Raw genomic sequence first — 15,854 nt, forward strand, 5'->3', positions numbered from 1 at the left:
ACCGATCATGCACTTTTTCACGAAAATCGGCCCGATTATGATCGGTGACCGATCGATCGGCACACCTCTAATTATGATTACAACATTTAACATTTCAACATCTTATGGAACAGTTTCAATGAAACCTGATCAATATAAATTTCAAATTGAACATCTTTATTGATCGATGAGGTTCCTTTAAGATGCTTCTCTAACACAACAAACTCAGTCACAGATTTGTTTAAAACTAATCAAACTTTTGTCTCAGCACCACAAACCCAGCGCATTCAAGAAAAAGTCCAAAAATGTTTAGATTGTGGAGGCAAAGACTCGAGGGTATCTGTATCAGAAAACGAACCAGGAAGCAGATAGAAAACACAACTATAAGCTGACTTTGACTTAAATCCTGTTTGTCCCAAATGAAAGACGTCTGTTAGTCATGGGTTAAATTTACTGCTGTTTTTCTGAGAAATGCTCTCTGGGTAATTTTTATGCATAATGCTGAAAAGAACCTACACAGAGCAGTGGGTTTATACATGTAGGTACATGCAAGACAAGCTGTGGGCATGCAGCCCACTCTTGGCAAGTACAGTCACTCTACTGACTGTCTTCACACAAACTGCCTCCTCATTAAGCAGTCTCTCTAGGCCCTGGATTTGAATAAGTATTGTGTGCACAAACAGAACAGAAACAGCGGTCACAAAAAGGAACTCATTCTTGGGTTGCATTCACAAGTTTCTTACTTTGTCTGATTATTTGGGATGTTGATCTTCAGACTCTACTTAACTGTACTTGTGCTTTGTCCTTTCCTGCACTCAGGCTCCTACATGTTTGTGGATGTTTCTCAGTATGATGTTGGGGAGAAGGCCAGGTTCCAGCTGCCAGTTATGAAAGAGAACGACACTCACTGTATCGACTTCAACTATCTGCTGACAAGCCCTGATGGCTCCAGCCCAGGAACCCTCAACATCCTGGTGAAGGTACTGAGTACTAAACCAGAGAAACTGGTCTAGTTTTTTCCCCACCTTTGTGAAGGAGCCTCCGGTCGTAGCGGCTTAATGGTCTGAGAATGATTGCTTTACTTTATTTAGTTTTTGTCTATCCCTTGGAGAAAAAAAGTATAAATTAAGTACAAATGTAAACCTTAACCACCATCTGTGAGGAATTTTTTTTTCTTCCCTTAGGTTACATTTGATGAGCTGGAATGCATTAATTTAAGCAAATGAAAGCTTTTGTTTGTCCCAACTGTAGATGGAAACCAGAGTCCCTCCAGTTAAAACAACAACAAAGAAAACTTAGAGGAAAATATCATCTGTTTTTTTGTGAAATATTCCCACATTTTGTGCATCAAACTTACATTTGCTGACTTGGAAAAAGGAAAGGAAAAAAAAAAGAGTATCCTATTAAAACATGAATCTGATAAACCAAAAAACCCATCTCACTTTCTGGTTCCAAGTGAAATTAAATTTTGTTTTCTTAAATCGTGTGTTTTAGTATTTATTTTACTTTTTCTTTTTTATTTAATTCTGTCAGATTTCCAAAGTTTTAAATTGATCATATTTTTTGTTCAGGTGGCACAATGTAAACATCACAATATATTCTAAGTGTTTTGAACTTGCATTTTTCATGTTAACATAACATTTAGTCAGTTGGACAGAGTCTAACTGCAGCAGATGCTCACACTGGACATGAATGACATTAACCAAAATGTGGAAGGTGAGCAGTTGATGGAGGCGCAGATGCAAAAGACTGTAAAGAAGATAATAGATATACCACAACTGCTATCAACATCGCAGTAGTTATATTAAATTACTGTAACTTCAAAAAATGTTTTTAATATTTTGCAGCCTTATGTCGTGATACAAACTGGAACTGATCCATTTGGAGCTTTTTAGTATGATGACCATGAATGACAATATAATGGCTTCATGGTTTTAGAATATTTAAACAATATTTTAAACTTAGTCCTTCATACTGGCACTGAGCGCTAACACTGGTAACCAGCCCCTTAGCTAAAATAAACCATCACATGTCCTTGTCATTGAATTTGTAAATCTACAAATCATGTGCTGTTTGGGTGACTCCTGTAAAACATTCTATTATACTACTTCTAGGTAAACAAAGGTCCTTTGGCAAACCCAATATGGAACGTGACGTCCTACACTGGTAAAGTTGCACTTATTCTGTTGATTTGCACTTTTGTGCATTTTTCATTTCCTCATGTTGGCTCTAATTATGTTCCGCAGGTAAAGGCTGGCTGAAAGCTGAACTCGCCGTGTCCACCTTTTGGCCTAATGAATACCAGGTAAATTTGTGAGTTACAGCCAAGGGCTATGTAAAATGATTCATATCCAGTAGCGTTAATGTGAAAACACACATCACACACAAATGCAGACGCATACTCACGCTGTGAGGCAGGCTGCTGATTTATTTGTGTTGACTGAGTCTCAGGAGGTGACGATTAGGCTAGGGTGTGTTTATGCATACATGTGTTTGTGTGCTTGCGAGCATGTCGTCACATTTGCCTTTGACATAACCAACATTGCCTTTAATATTTTTTTCGTATGTATTATTTATGCATCTCTAATGAGCACCTGTCTTACCTGATGTGAAATTAATGGGTTTCAAAAGAAGAGAGCATTGCAGGACCATTGCGTTAGGTTCCATTATACTGATTTTGTGTGTGCGTGTGCGCGCGCGTGTTTTGTTTTGTTCTTTCTTAAAATTGTGTTGTTGACACATGTGCTCATGTTTTCAGGGTATCCTGGTGCTGAATGTTCTTGTAGGCATAAATATAGATCAAGCCATCACACACAGCCTGGGGACAGTATACCACTACTATAAGGCCAAGTGCAAAGCGTCCCCCAAATGGCCCATCTGGTGCCCTCATCCCTCTGACTGTGGCGGGAGCTCACCAGCTCGAAACCCATGTGTCAACATGTTTTAATTGAACATAATCATCTTCATTTGCTGAGGCGCATGTAACGTTTTCAGACTTTGAAGCAGGTTATTGGCTCTGAGGTTATGAAGCTATTTTGTCGTGTTTGAACATGCGTCTGTCTTAGCACTTTTGCTTGACTGATTTCTCCGGGGGAAATCTTTTCTCGTGTAGACATACTGTACCCTCGGAGACAGAAATAGATGAACACACAAACCACAAACACCTACACATCGCTTTTTCCTGGAGTGGTAATTATCAATGTTGCCATTATTTCATCTATTTCAACCATGAGAACTTTTTCTCTCAAGCTCATGAAACTATTTTAATTTCAGTACTTTGTGGTTTGGAATGAATAATATAATGAGTTCTTACATTAGTATGTTTATATTTTTTATATGTAGAAATGTGACAACACAATTGACCTTGAAATAGACATTTCTTTGAACCCTTTATTTTGTCCATTGAAGCCCCATGATTGTGTTTTTATTGTCTTGCTGAAAGCATCGCTACATCATCCTTTTACTTTATTTATGTGCAAAATCATGAGTTGCAGATGTGCTTGGGATTTCTTTTTGTTGCAGCTTTGTCAGCATAGAACTGAGCTAGAATTAAATTTAGCTACATGCTGGCAACGTTTGAGAAAAGTTTCCAAAACACCAAAAACACATTCGATTTTTTTCCCCTTGTACCTTTTTGTACAGTTGCAGCTGGAAATCAGGTGAGCTGGATATTAATTTTAATTTTCTCAAACATTTTACAAGTTAACACAGTTATTAAATAGAAAAAAAATCTATCATCACATTAAGAAAGAAAATGAATCAACTCTAAGATCTGAGGGTAAATCTAAATTGCTTTGTTAATCGCTTTAATTGTGATAATTATACTCCACCAATGCACAGAAAATGCAATCTCAATATACTTTACAAAACAAGGAGGTACAATTTGGATCAAATCATATAAAATCCATTCTAAATGCAGTTCACGTTAATCCAGTTCATCCTAATATAATCCAGTCACTTATTCAGCATCCATTCCAATTAAATGCAGTCCACTTTAATACAAATTCTAATGTAATGAATTTTAGTCCATCATGTCACCAGTTAAAAATGTATCTAACTGAAGAAACTCATTGCACAGAATCAGTAAAAACACAGTTAAAATAAGCACTTAGTCTGTTCAGGAAAGAAACAAAGTTAAACTCAGTCACATGGGCACTTTAGTAGAGAGAAAGAAAAAAAAAAACAACTGAAAAGTGTGTTAATGGAAGAAGTGACTTAATAATACACCTCAAAGTCCAGATCTCTTTGTTCTTCAAACTCAGTTATATCTTCTCTAGCACATTTTTTTAAAGGTTTTATTGGCTAGTGGCCTTTATTTGATAGTGAATTGACAGGAAAGTGGGTAATGAGAGAAGGGGGAAGACATGCGGCAAAGGTCACCAGGCCGGGATTCGAACCTGTGACTGCTGTGTCGAGGAGTGAGGCCTCCATATGTGGGCTGTGATCAACCCCTGCCCCACCTCAGCACCTGCACGCATTTTTTAATGGATAAGATTAAAATCCATTTCAGTCAACATAATAGGTTACAGATTTTTGGCTTCCATTTGGATATAAATGATAGAATAGACATACAGTTGCATACATCGAGTCTTTTAAACTTTTTGCTGAAATTTATTCAAGAAAATAAAATATTTTGGACTGACTAGTAGTCCACATAGCAGTCATAGCGCATGTGACATCTGAATTATTTTGTGTAGATTCATAACGCATCAGAAATTCTTACAAAATGTGAAATATGTCTAATCTTTTACACCAGATGTTTTTGTATATTTATGCAACGCATGAGGGATTTATGTGTGCTAAAGTCATATTTGCAAATGTCTTAGAAGGGGTTTCTAATGTCAAGGAATACTTTGTTTTTAGGAATGTCAGTGCAGAGGAATGACACACTGATTTCAGTTTCAGTTGCACCAACATTCTGTTTTAAATAGTTTTTGTTTTTCTGTAGCCATTATTGACTTGAGGCACTGGTAAGGTTTTCTTTTCTTTGCCTCGCCATTAGAAATCTATCTTCTGTGTGTTGCTGCTGGAACATTTTGTTGTTGTTTAGCTTTGGTTAATATTAGTTTGTGTGTACAGGCAGCCTGTGTCTGGAACCAAATTTACATTTCTAAGAATTCAGACTATAAAATGAGATGAAAAATATCTCCTCCCTGCAGCTTTAAAACATTTTTGATTTAGTGCCCGTAGATGCATACATCAAAGTGATATATGCAACCGAATGATAAGAGGATGTATGCCTTCGCCAAGCTCCACTCTGGAGTGATGATATGTCAGTCCTTTGCCTTCAGCATTTTAGAGCAGCTTTGCCTGTGTGAGAACTTGTAAACATGTGCTATCAATAATCTTGAAGCACAATGATGAGATCAGCTAGTCTGCAAATATTTGACACCTGGATGATCAGAAGTTACTAGTGTCCAATCCATAACTTAAGGGATCTTGTGGCTGATGATGAAATGCATCATTATATCAAATGGCGAGGTGGAATAACTTACTGCCAAACTGCAGTGACCCGCAGGCTTCATAAAACTTATTTCAGTTCCAAAAGCTGTCATAGACGATATTATCAGAGACTAAAATAGATGGAGTGATGTGAAACATGATTTACTAAAGATTTTACTGCCAAAAGATGTGATTTGATAATTAAAACTATCAAAGATTCAGATCTCAAGTTGGAGCTGTTTAAGTCACCCAAGAGAATATGGTAAGATAAAATAAATGCAAAAATAAAAGCCGCTACTTTTTTTTCCCTACACTTTGAGCCATGCAGCTTTTCTGTAGATTTCTCTTCAACCGCCAGGGGGCTCTTTAGCAGGAAGTGAATCAATGGAAGTCAGAATTGGAAATCAAAGAAGAAAACGCTAATTTTCATTTAGAACAAGCACATGCTAGCAGCAGGCACAATGGAGAAATGTTTTCAAACTCATACCCCCTCATCATGGGAAAAACACAAAGAAATTCATATGATGCAGCTTTTAAGTTGAAGGCTATCGATCTGGCAGGACAGATCAATAGCCGCTGCACGTAAAGCTCGGCGTGAACGAATCCATGGTTCGGCGTTGGAGACGCAGGGCTGCGTCCTTAGAAGGCTTATTAAGAAAACCGAGAGCGGCGGAGATACCAGTGGTTTATAGCCCGGTGCAGCTTATATATGTACGTTTCCAGTTTTTTTTTTTAACTTTCTGTAGTCCGGAAATTACGGTAATGTGTTTTCTCAATCAGACAGAGAGTAAGAATGTACTTAGCAACGTCTCCATGTGGCGATAAACTCTTGTGGGACCTAAGTGTCCCAGACTCTAACAACAAAGTCTCGGTAATTTGATTGGATAATAAATTTAACAAAGTTCTTAAAGTAATATATCATAGCTCAAAAATGTTTGAAGTCTTTTAGATGACAGAGTGTTTGCGCTTAACTTTTTTTTAATGACATTTCCCTCAAATTGTCCTTGATGAACGGCTTTGGACATGTCTTTAGCCCAAAACTGTTATTTACGCTAAAGATAGCACCTGTCAAGTTCCATAGAAGTGAGAACATTTCATGACGCCCCATTTAAAAAAAAAGAAAAAAAGTGGATATTTATTTATTTTTCATATATATATATATATATATATATATATATATATATATATATATATATCTCAGGAGAGCAATAAATGATCTGGAGAATCAAGGCAGAGAAGACGTGTTAGCTGGTTGTCAAGCAGTTTGAGACGTTGGTATTAAAAGTCCGCTGATGTCTTTCTGCTAGGCACTGCAGTGAGCTATGAGTGAAAGATGATAGGTGAGAGAGAAAAGATAGATTGGAAGGGGAGGGAGACTGAAAGGGGGAGACTGTGACAAGCAGAGAAGATAAGCTATGGGTAAATAGTTCACGGCAGATTTCCCTTTAGAGGTGATGAATGACAACAACTGCTCACCCCTTTGCTCTCTTTCTCTCTCTGCCGCTCTTTTTGATGGCTGCCTCGTTTTCTTTCCCATTGCTTTTCTTCTCTGTTCATTACAGAGCTCCACACTGAGCAAACAGTGTTGGAACACAGATGGCAAGCGAGACAAAGGGGAAAAAAAGTCACAGTGAGGAAATAGAAATTGATGTTGATGAAACAATAAAGAACGAAGGGAGACGGACGTCCATTTAACAGTGACAGCGGAATCTGGGAGAGTAATTGTAAGAATGATGAGGAGAATGAGCTTTTTAGATAGTCAGATAATAAACTGGCGGGGAATCCAAGCACTTGTTGCAGCTCTTGGTATGAAGGTTACAAATGTGGAAGCTGAGCTTTGGTTCTTTTCTTCTATGTCAGACAGTTCCTATAGAGTCTGGAAAAGAATGGAATTCAACTTCAGTATTTGACAGGGCTGGATAGGTAAAAATAAAATGTTGCCAAAGTCAAAGACTTGCTTGTTTCAGTTTTCCTGCTTGTACCCATCTGATTTAAATGATTGGACATTTGCATGCTAATTTTTAATTCATTTTTGTGATTAAGATGTTTTGAAGCTGAAAGTTTGAACTCATCCTGATGCAGCATTACATACTGGGAACACACACAGTAGTGATTTGAACAATGCAACACAAATTCAGTTAAAAGAATGACAAAGAGTCATCTGTTTGCAAGTTTTAACACTATATAAGCTACTGTGTGGGATTACAATAGGCTAACTATTTCCTTTGTGTATCCTACACGTATAGTTGATGTGGAATTACAGTGACAATTATGAAGATAATGAAAGCTAAATTTGACTCCTTCTTTCCCCAGGTTATATTTGAAGCAGAGGTGTCGGACAGCAAAGCCGGCTTCATCGCCATAGATGACATTCAGGTGCTCAGCTATCCATGCGGTGAGTCATTATCATGCCAGCAATTAGTCCTAGTTCACTGAATAGAAGCTGATAGCTCTGGCCACTAATTAGACTGTACCTAGGATGGTTTCTGTTGCAGCTGAACGGGTAGATAAGTAGGAAGGTGACACAGAAGAGGATGCTGCAAAAAGAGAAAGACAAGCAGAAGAGGCATAAAAATGGAGAGAGCGGTTGTGGGAAAAGAAAACAGAAAGATAGAGGGAACAGGAGAGGGTGAAGCGGGAAATGAGACAGTATTAGGGCAATCATGGAGAGAGAAGATTCTGACCACTCAGCGTTTTCTCCCCCCCGTTTAACCCAGAAGCACACACGGTGCAAAGACACACACAGAGCAAACAGTCACTGTCTTGTCTCTGCGCTGACAGGAAAGAGATTGGAGCGACGATCCATTTTAAATTCTGGCTACGTCCTAGGTCCCCTTCTTTCTTTCCTCACTCGAGTGTTTCCTCACTGCTAGAGGCGAAAAAGAGTTGTGACGACAGTCTCGCACTGTTAACAGAGAGGTCTGCTAATCTAAGGCCACAGGCATGTTCCTTGAAGGTCCTCATGTTAGAAAGAAAGCGATTACAACGTAGTTTGCTCATCTGTCTGATTGGAGCAGAAATCTTTCAAGACAATTCCGTGTCTTAATGTATTTCATTGATTAAAAGTCGCAAAAATGAAGTGTCTTGTACCTTTCCCTCCTGGAGTTTATCCCTTAGGTCTCTCTCTCTCTCTCTTTGTTAGAGGTTGTCGTTATAAGCACATCAGTAAACCCAGACAACAAACCCTGGAAATATAAAAAGAGGATCCTCAGATCCTTAAAGGCAGCAGGACTCCTAAGTGGAAGGAGCAAGTATTCTAAAAGGAATTAGGACTTAGTCTCCACAGTAGAAGCATTCATTCTCACAGCTGCATTTCTGGACACAGGTTTGTGTGTATGTGCATGTGTGCGTGTGTGTGTGTGCACATTTGCATGAACACGTGGGTGTGTGCGGGTTTTCAGTTACCATAGGAGATACAATCTATGATTGCAATCACGCCACCAGAATAAAAACGTCATCGCCGAAATACATTTTCTTGGTCTAAATAGCTAATTTCATTTCATTGGATTGTAGTTAAGAATTGGTTACTGCTGAAATTATGTATACTGGATGTGATGTTTATTTTACCTCAGGGCAATTCAGTGCTTTGGTTTTCTCCAACTCCAATAAAATCTAATTGCAAAAAATATAATGGAACATTATGTTACAAAATGTATACGGTGTAATAACCTGGGCTGTTTGATATCTCATTTACACGTTCAACAGTCAAATAGAATGAAACAAAAACAAACAAACAAAAAAACCCACACACGAATAAAAGATTAACTATTTCTTTGACCCAATTTCAGATAAGTCCCCTCATTTCCTGCGTCTTGGGGACGTGGAGGTGAATGCCGGGCAAAATGCCACATTTCAGTGCATCGCTACAGGAAGAGACACGTCGAGCAATAAGCTCTGGTTACAGGTAAGGTGAAATGCAGACACTAACATGAAAACACATCAAGATGAACTCTATTGTTCCCCAGGGGGCTAGAAAGGAAAGCTGCAAATATAATCAATAGAAATGCAAAAATAACCACATACACCTAACCTAGATACAAAGATAGGCTTTTACACTGCTTTTGAGCATCTGAGGTCAATTTATTAACAACGCTGATACTAACTTATTTTTTAAATGAACAATGTTTTGGGAACATTTATTTGGTCCATAACACAGACTACTAATATGTGCAGTGGATCTAAGATGCTGAATATTATCAAAATCGTTTTTTTATTTGTATTTTGTTTTTATCTCACCTGGGTAGCTTGACTATATGGTTTATCAAATTAATAAAACACTTTTACCTGAAGAATAATTTAATTCAAGAATTCAGTTCAGTTTAATTCAGTTTTAAGTTATGAAAAATTAACAATAATATGTTTGGAAATGGTGTACTGAAAAAAAAATTATATAGCATATATTTTCTTTTGTCCCAGGTTATTTTCTCATTTAAAGGATTAGTTGCAGACTAATCAAAAAGTACAATACACTCCACACTTAATAGCATCTCATGTGTAAAAGCTTATACATTTTCTTTTTTATATTTAATTTACATTGCTGTGTCTGGCACAACTTCACCGAATCTCCTAATAAAGTTGTTTCTCGGTGCTTCAAGTGTTGCCGGACTCTTCACCTAAAACCAAATTATTGTTTGCAATTCCTATTAAATAAATTTATTGAAATACATTCCCAAATCTACCTTTTTAAGTTGAGGTAAGTCAACGACTGCAGTTTCTCTCAGCCACCCTTTAAAATGAGAAGGACACTGACTGCAGCATTGCGTTAAAGCGAGGCAGTGTGTTGATTTTCATGAAGAAAACTGCTACGACACACGCCGCTGTTCCCACACAGAACCTACGGTACACATCTTTGGAGCAATAATTAAAAAGGTAGAAACAACCAAAACTGCCACAACAATGCTGGATGAGGACACAGGTTTGTTTTCCCATCGGTGAGGATAGTAAACAAATTTCAAAGTTTACTGTTGGAGAGCTGCAGCAATTTTTTCAGCATGAAATTATGGTACTTCATTAGAGGATGAGTTTATTTTTAGACTTCATGCAGATCTTCCCTAAGGGTGCAAATAAAACATGATTTACTTATCATCTTTGTTCTCATCTTCCATCGGTATGATATTGTGCCTGACTGCCTTTTTACCCCTTTAAAAATGCTTTTTAAAAATAACATTTTATTTGTACAGGTAGAGATATGCTGATATTAGGCATTAAAACACGGAACTGCTATTTTCTTTATTGTGAGAGATTAAAGAGATCCTTTTTTGTCCTGTTGGGTGGCTTGACAGTTGCAGTTTTAATTAAATTCAGTTTATTTATAAAACAAACACATCCAGTGCAGTTGTCAGTTCACTCCAATTTTATATGCATAACAAATTTAACTGTATACATTCTATAAATCAGTTGCAGCTGTAAATTCAGTCAAGGACAGTTCATTATCCCAATTTGGAAAAAAGTTTGCCCTAAGAAAACCTTACCGATTGCATCAGGTCAGTGAGTTTTTAGCAATTCTTCCATTCATTAACGAACATGTGGTGACAGTTGATTGCAGTGAGTTGATAACTCTGCAGAGGCAACATCTGGAAACAGTGGAAAGGAAGGACCCTTTTAACGTAACTTCTACGGTTAGCAGAAACGGACGTTACATGCAGTTAATAACAGCAATAAATGCTTCTACTGCATAACTGGAGAGTAGAAAAGAGCAGATTGATGAAAAAAGTGTCTCTCAGCAACCTATGTTTATAGCAGCATAATACATGAATAGCTCAGGATAACCTGCTACACTCACACAGAAGAAAGCCTTAAGCTTCTCATGGACAAAAAACTTCATTCAAGATCCATAAATTTGTAATAAAAATGAAAATTTGCCAGTCCCGACTAAATCCTCAACAGTTGAAGATGTAAGAGATAAAACAATAGAAACACACGCCACAGTTAGCTAAAAGCGACATTCTACAGAGATACGTCTAAATATAAAGTGCTAAAGTCAGAGTTGTGCGCTTAGACACACACACACACACACACACACACACACACACACACACTCACTGCAACTGTAAGCCATACATCTAGCAGCTGACATGATTAAGAGTTTAATGGCTGCTGATTTCATTATTGCTCCATTGTAGTCATGACCTTCAAACCTGCTTTCAGTGAGGCAGAAGGGGTTGAGAGTGTGTGTGTGCTGGTTTGTGCGGTCCAGTACTGACATGTGACCTTGATCAAGTCACTTAAACTACCCGTCCTCTGCAGAATGTGATTTATCTGCTTGTTTTGTCTCTTCTCCAGAGAAAAACGGGAGAAGATATTCCTGTGGCTCAGACCAAAAACATCAACCACAGGCGGTTCGCTGCCTCCTTCCACCTCAAAGAAGTCACTAATCAGGATCAGGATTTGTATCGCTGTGTCACCCAGTCAGAGCGTGGCTCCGGAGTGTCTAACTTTGCGGCTCTTATTGTGAGAGGTGAGATATTCAGAAATGTTTTTGATACGTGCAGAATTTCCTCATCTGTAAGGTAAATTGTTTTTTTTTTTTTTTTATCTCTACCTGATGAGGCACCGCTCAGGACAATTGTTTCTGCAACTAAAGGCTTTCGAATCCTTGCTGCATGTTGACTAATGCTTCTTTTAGAGTATGGGAGTCTCCAGGCACATGACTGAGCTTAATTAAAATTCAGAAGGCTCCAACATAACTACAAATCAATTATTGACATAATATGACCCTCATTAAGCCCAACCAAACCACCACACATGCTTTCAGTTCAAAAACAGGATTGAACTTGGACAAAAATAAACTACATAAAACATAATCCACACCATTAGCTTTAAAGCGTGTGAGTCATTTCATTATCTGTAATTGATTATCATCAAGATTACAAGAAATGAAATGAAAGGTTTGAAATGGATCACTTTCTAAAACAAAACTAACCCTTTTTGGACTCCTGATGTAAGATAAACAGCAGAAAAATATTGAATATTTTACACAATAAACATGACTGCTTATAAACCACTTGTAGATTTTTGCCTAACTAAATCAAATAACAATAAATTCATATTATATACATTATTTTAGCAGAAGAAGGAATATTTACAATTTGTTTTGTTTGTTTTTTGCTCTTTTTTGTTGGGTTTTATTTTGGTGTTTTTTTTGTTTGTTTTTTTTTACCTCGGGTCATTATTCCATGAAATTCTCAGAACATCCCATAACTACTCATTACAAAACTGACAGCCTGAAAACCAGTCATAAGCTATGCACGTTGTCATATTTTTCTTGACATTGTTACTAATAAGATGATCTTAATCATGTTCATTGCACAATATAGAATATAGATATATACATTATTCAGCTTAACACCTGAATATCTTATAAACTGGTCTGTGTCTTCCCTTTATCGTTTTTGCTTGATTAATTTACATTGTTTAAGCCTTAAATAATTTTTCTTATAACTTCAAATGTCTAATTCCCTTACCAATCAAGTACAGCTCCTCTGAGTCTGACTGATTAAATGTCAGTCATTACCACAACATTTACTAATGAGCAGAGCTCATGTGAGCTTATGTAGATCCATGTTTGCCAGTCTTGTGGCTGAATGTGTGTGTGTGTGTGTGTGTGTGTGTGTGTGTGCGCTCACTCCATCGCCGTGCAAGTTAACTCCATTGTTGTCTGCGTGCACATGTGTGGGCCGTGGGCGGGTGTGTGTGGATAGGAAACTGTGTGTGGGCCCTAGCTGTCATGTGCTTCTGACATGTGGTTAATAAGGTGTCACCAATGTGTGTTTGAGATGGGATGCTTTATTCATTCATTTTCAATGGCTTACATATTCAATTCATCTCCCAGGGAGAGACGGAGGAGGAGGGTGGAGTGAGAGGGGGGTAAAGGCGAAGGAGATTTGGGGAGAATGATCTGGGAGTGACAGTTAAAGGTTTGGGGCGGGCGGGAACGGGAGGCTGGGGGAGTAAAGAGAAGTGTGAGGATGGTGGAAAAAGTTAAATGTAAATAGTCGGCTCATTATCCGAAGGATATCCACATCGGAATGAAGAACATGTCCGGATATGTAAACAGCACAGCAGAATCGTATTTATTATTCTGCATAAAGATGACAGAGGAGGAAGAAATAACAAATCAAAGCTGAGGCGAGCATCGTGAATATGAATATTAAATAATCTACCTCACATAATGGCACGCTCGCAGTGTCCGGTGGCGAGGCCTCAGCTGTCTGTGTCGCTTGACCCCATTTCTGCCGTGACTGTGGATTCCAATTCCCTCTGGAAATAAATCGATTTGTTCTTTTCTTTTGATCAACAAAATCTGCCAGGCTTGGCAACGCATTTGTGGATTTACTAAGAATAAATAAGTGGCTACTGTTTATTTATCTGGAACGTCATTTCTGAAAACAAGAAAAGGCGAAGATGAGAGGGGTGAGGAATCTGCACGGCAGGAGCCGTGTGTCTAAACTGGAAAGGAGAAGCAATCTACAAACATCAGTCGAGGTTCATTCGGGATAGCGCTGCTTTCTGCTTACAGCCACCAAAGAGGATTTTACAGCTTTGAGGGTTATTGTTAATATTGTTGTTAGGAAGACAAGACAGTAAAAGAACGGAAACTCCGAGTATGCATGTGGAAGGAGAGCAGTCTCATGTTTATTTATTAGAAATAAAAAATATCAGGCTGGGGATGAGATGGGGGATGAGAGCCAGATAAAAATCAAAGAAACAGGGAATATGTTTATTTTCTTAAAACACACGCGTGTTGGAGATTTAAGGCTCCTGCCGGACGATGACGGCCATGAATATGGACATGTTCGAGCTGAAATGGTAGAATTTTTTTCTTTGAACATTTTAGTCGTTAAAATGTATTTATTATGAAATTGAGGCCAGTGAGAGAGCGCTGCAAAGTGGGGTATTACTTGAAGAGTCATGTACAAGATAAGAATATGAAGAAGAGGAAAATGGAGAAGCAAAAATTGTGTATGTTTTAAAGATTTGACATTAGAACTCTCAACAAGGTTTCAAGCCTGATAATTGAATTAAATTAGTTAATATCATGCTTTTGACACAGAGATGACCCAGCGTCTGCATGCAACATGTCTATGAAGAATGGCTAATTAAATATATATTAAATCATTATGGCAGCATTAATGTATGCAGTAATATCACATTAGCAAAGAACAGCCTGGATGCAATACAATATTTGAGGTGTTATGCCTTCAATCCCACCTGCCAGAAATGTATTACAGCAGTATGATGGACTTTCTATATTTATTCCCATATGTGAAATAGATCTTAGTAACCAAGACACTTATGTTCACAAGGTGGTGAACACATTGTAATATCAATAGTTTTCCACAGTAGCATTGCAATCCCGTACATCCTTAATTTTTACCATCGCCATTCAATGTTACAATATTTAATTAAATCTTGTTTGGCAACCCACTATCCAGAATTTTGATATGAAGCAATTAAAAGATTACAAAATGGGTAAAATATCTTGAGGCAAGTTTTAAACTACAGATATATTTCAGCACGAACAAAAACTGTATTGTTGTCCAGTAGCCCCAAGCCTACAGTTCCAACACAGATGGATGAATGATGGCAAGCCGCAGTCCTGCCATTCCAAGTTTTATTACGGATAAACAGCATGAAAAGTACAAGGGAGTCCGACTGCGCGTTGTAGTGTGTGTATGTATATGTGTGTCACTTTAAGTTTGGTCAGAGGCTAGGTCTAATAAAGCCGTGCCCTCTGGTTCCCACTGTGACAGAGTGCATCATCATGTTGGTTTGCAGTTTACCCACACACACACACACGAACACACGCATACACACATCGCCATGCCAGCTTGCATTACGCACAACTGATGGCCTAAAAATCTCTTGCAGTATTACTGTCACACAAGCGAACGAGGACGAACACGTTTGCTGTGCTGATTTTTATACGACAAACCTTGACACATGTCCATGAGCTAAGAATGAGTTAAGAATGTCCATTTCTTCCAAATCATTAGATTATTTCTTCCAAAAGTCTTCTACTCAAATCACACACACAGATGCACAAAAACCATAGTTTCTTTCTTTCTTTCTTTCTTTCTTTCTTTCTTTTTCAAGAAGCAGTGACAGTTGGAGCTGCAGGCATTATAGAAAGCCTTCTAACACGGTTTGCTGTTGTTGCAACACTTACACAATCCTATGTTCACTTTTTCCCGGGTCAGATATCCTGCAGCAAGTTTCCTGGTGATGTTGGCAGCGGTTTGGGAAAGCTAAACCTTATTGACAAGGTTGCTGATGATGGTCAGCAAAGCACAACGTGCCTCATGGGTCCGAGTCACAAATGTTTTTTGTTTGTTTTTTTTTTTTTTGCATGCCCTCTTACTTTATGTTTTTTGGTGTTAATATCACTTTATAACGCTTATAATGTGGTGTCTACTTGTACATTTGTACATATA

General features: G+C 38.0%; 1 protein-coding gene across 17 annotated transcripts in view; it reads left to right on the forward strand.

Annotated features, from left to right (window-relative positions):
* Nucleotides 1-15,854, forward strand: part of ptprk (protein tyrosine phosphatase receptor type K) — a 112,766-nt gene that overhangs the window by 50,005 nt on the left and 46,907 nt on the right. For all 17 annotated transcript variants that reach the window (XM_015057183.1, XM_015057192.1, XM_015057199.1 and 14 more), the window contains 6 exons: nucleotides 799-959; nucleotides 2,094-2,145; nucleotides 2,226-2,284; nucleotides 7,735-7,816; nucleotides 9,210-9,325; nucleotides 11,704-11,878. In XM_015057183.1, the coding sequence (XP_014912669.1) occupies nucleotides 799-959; nucleotides 2,094-2,145; nucleotides 2,226-2,284; nucleotides 7,735-7,816; nucleotides 9,210-9,325; nucleotides 11,704-11,878 (645 nt within the window). The remainder of the gene's footprint in view (nucleotides 1-798; nucleotides 960-2,093; nucleotides 2,146-2,225; nucleotides 2,285-7,734; nucleotides 7,817-9,209; nucleotides 9,326-11,703; nucleotides 11,879-15,854) is intronic.

This window comes from Poecilia latipinna, unplaced genomic scaffold (genome assembly GCF_001443285.1).
Source record: "Poecilia latipinna isolate Pla-1442-1.1 unplaced genomic scaffold, P_latipinna-1.0 Scaffold61, whole genome shotgun sequence".
In the NCBI taxonomy this organism is placed as follows: Eukaryota; Metazoa; Chordata; class Actinopteri; order Cyprinodontiformes; family Poeciliidae; genus Poecilia; species Poecilia latipinna.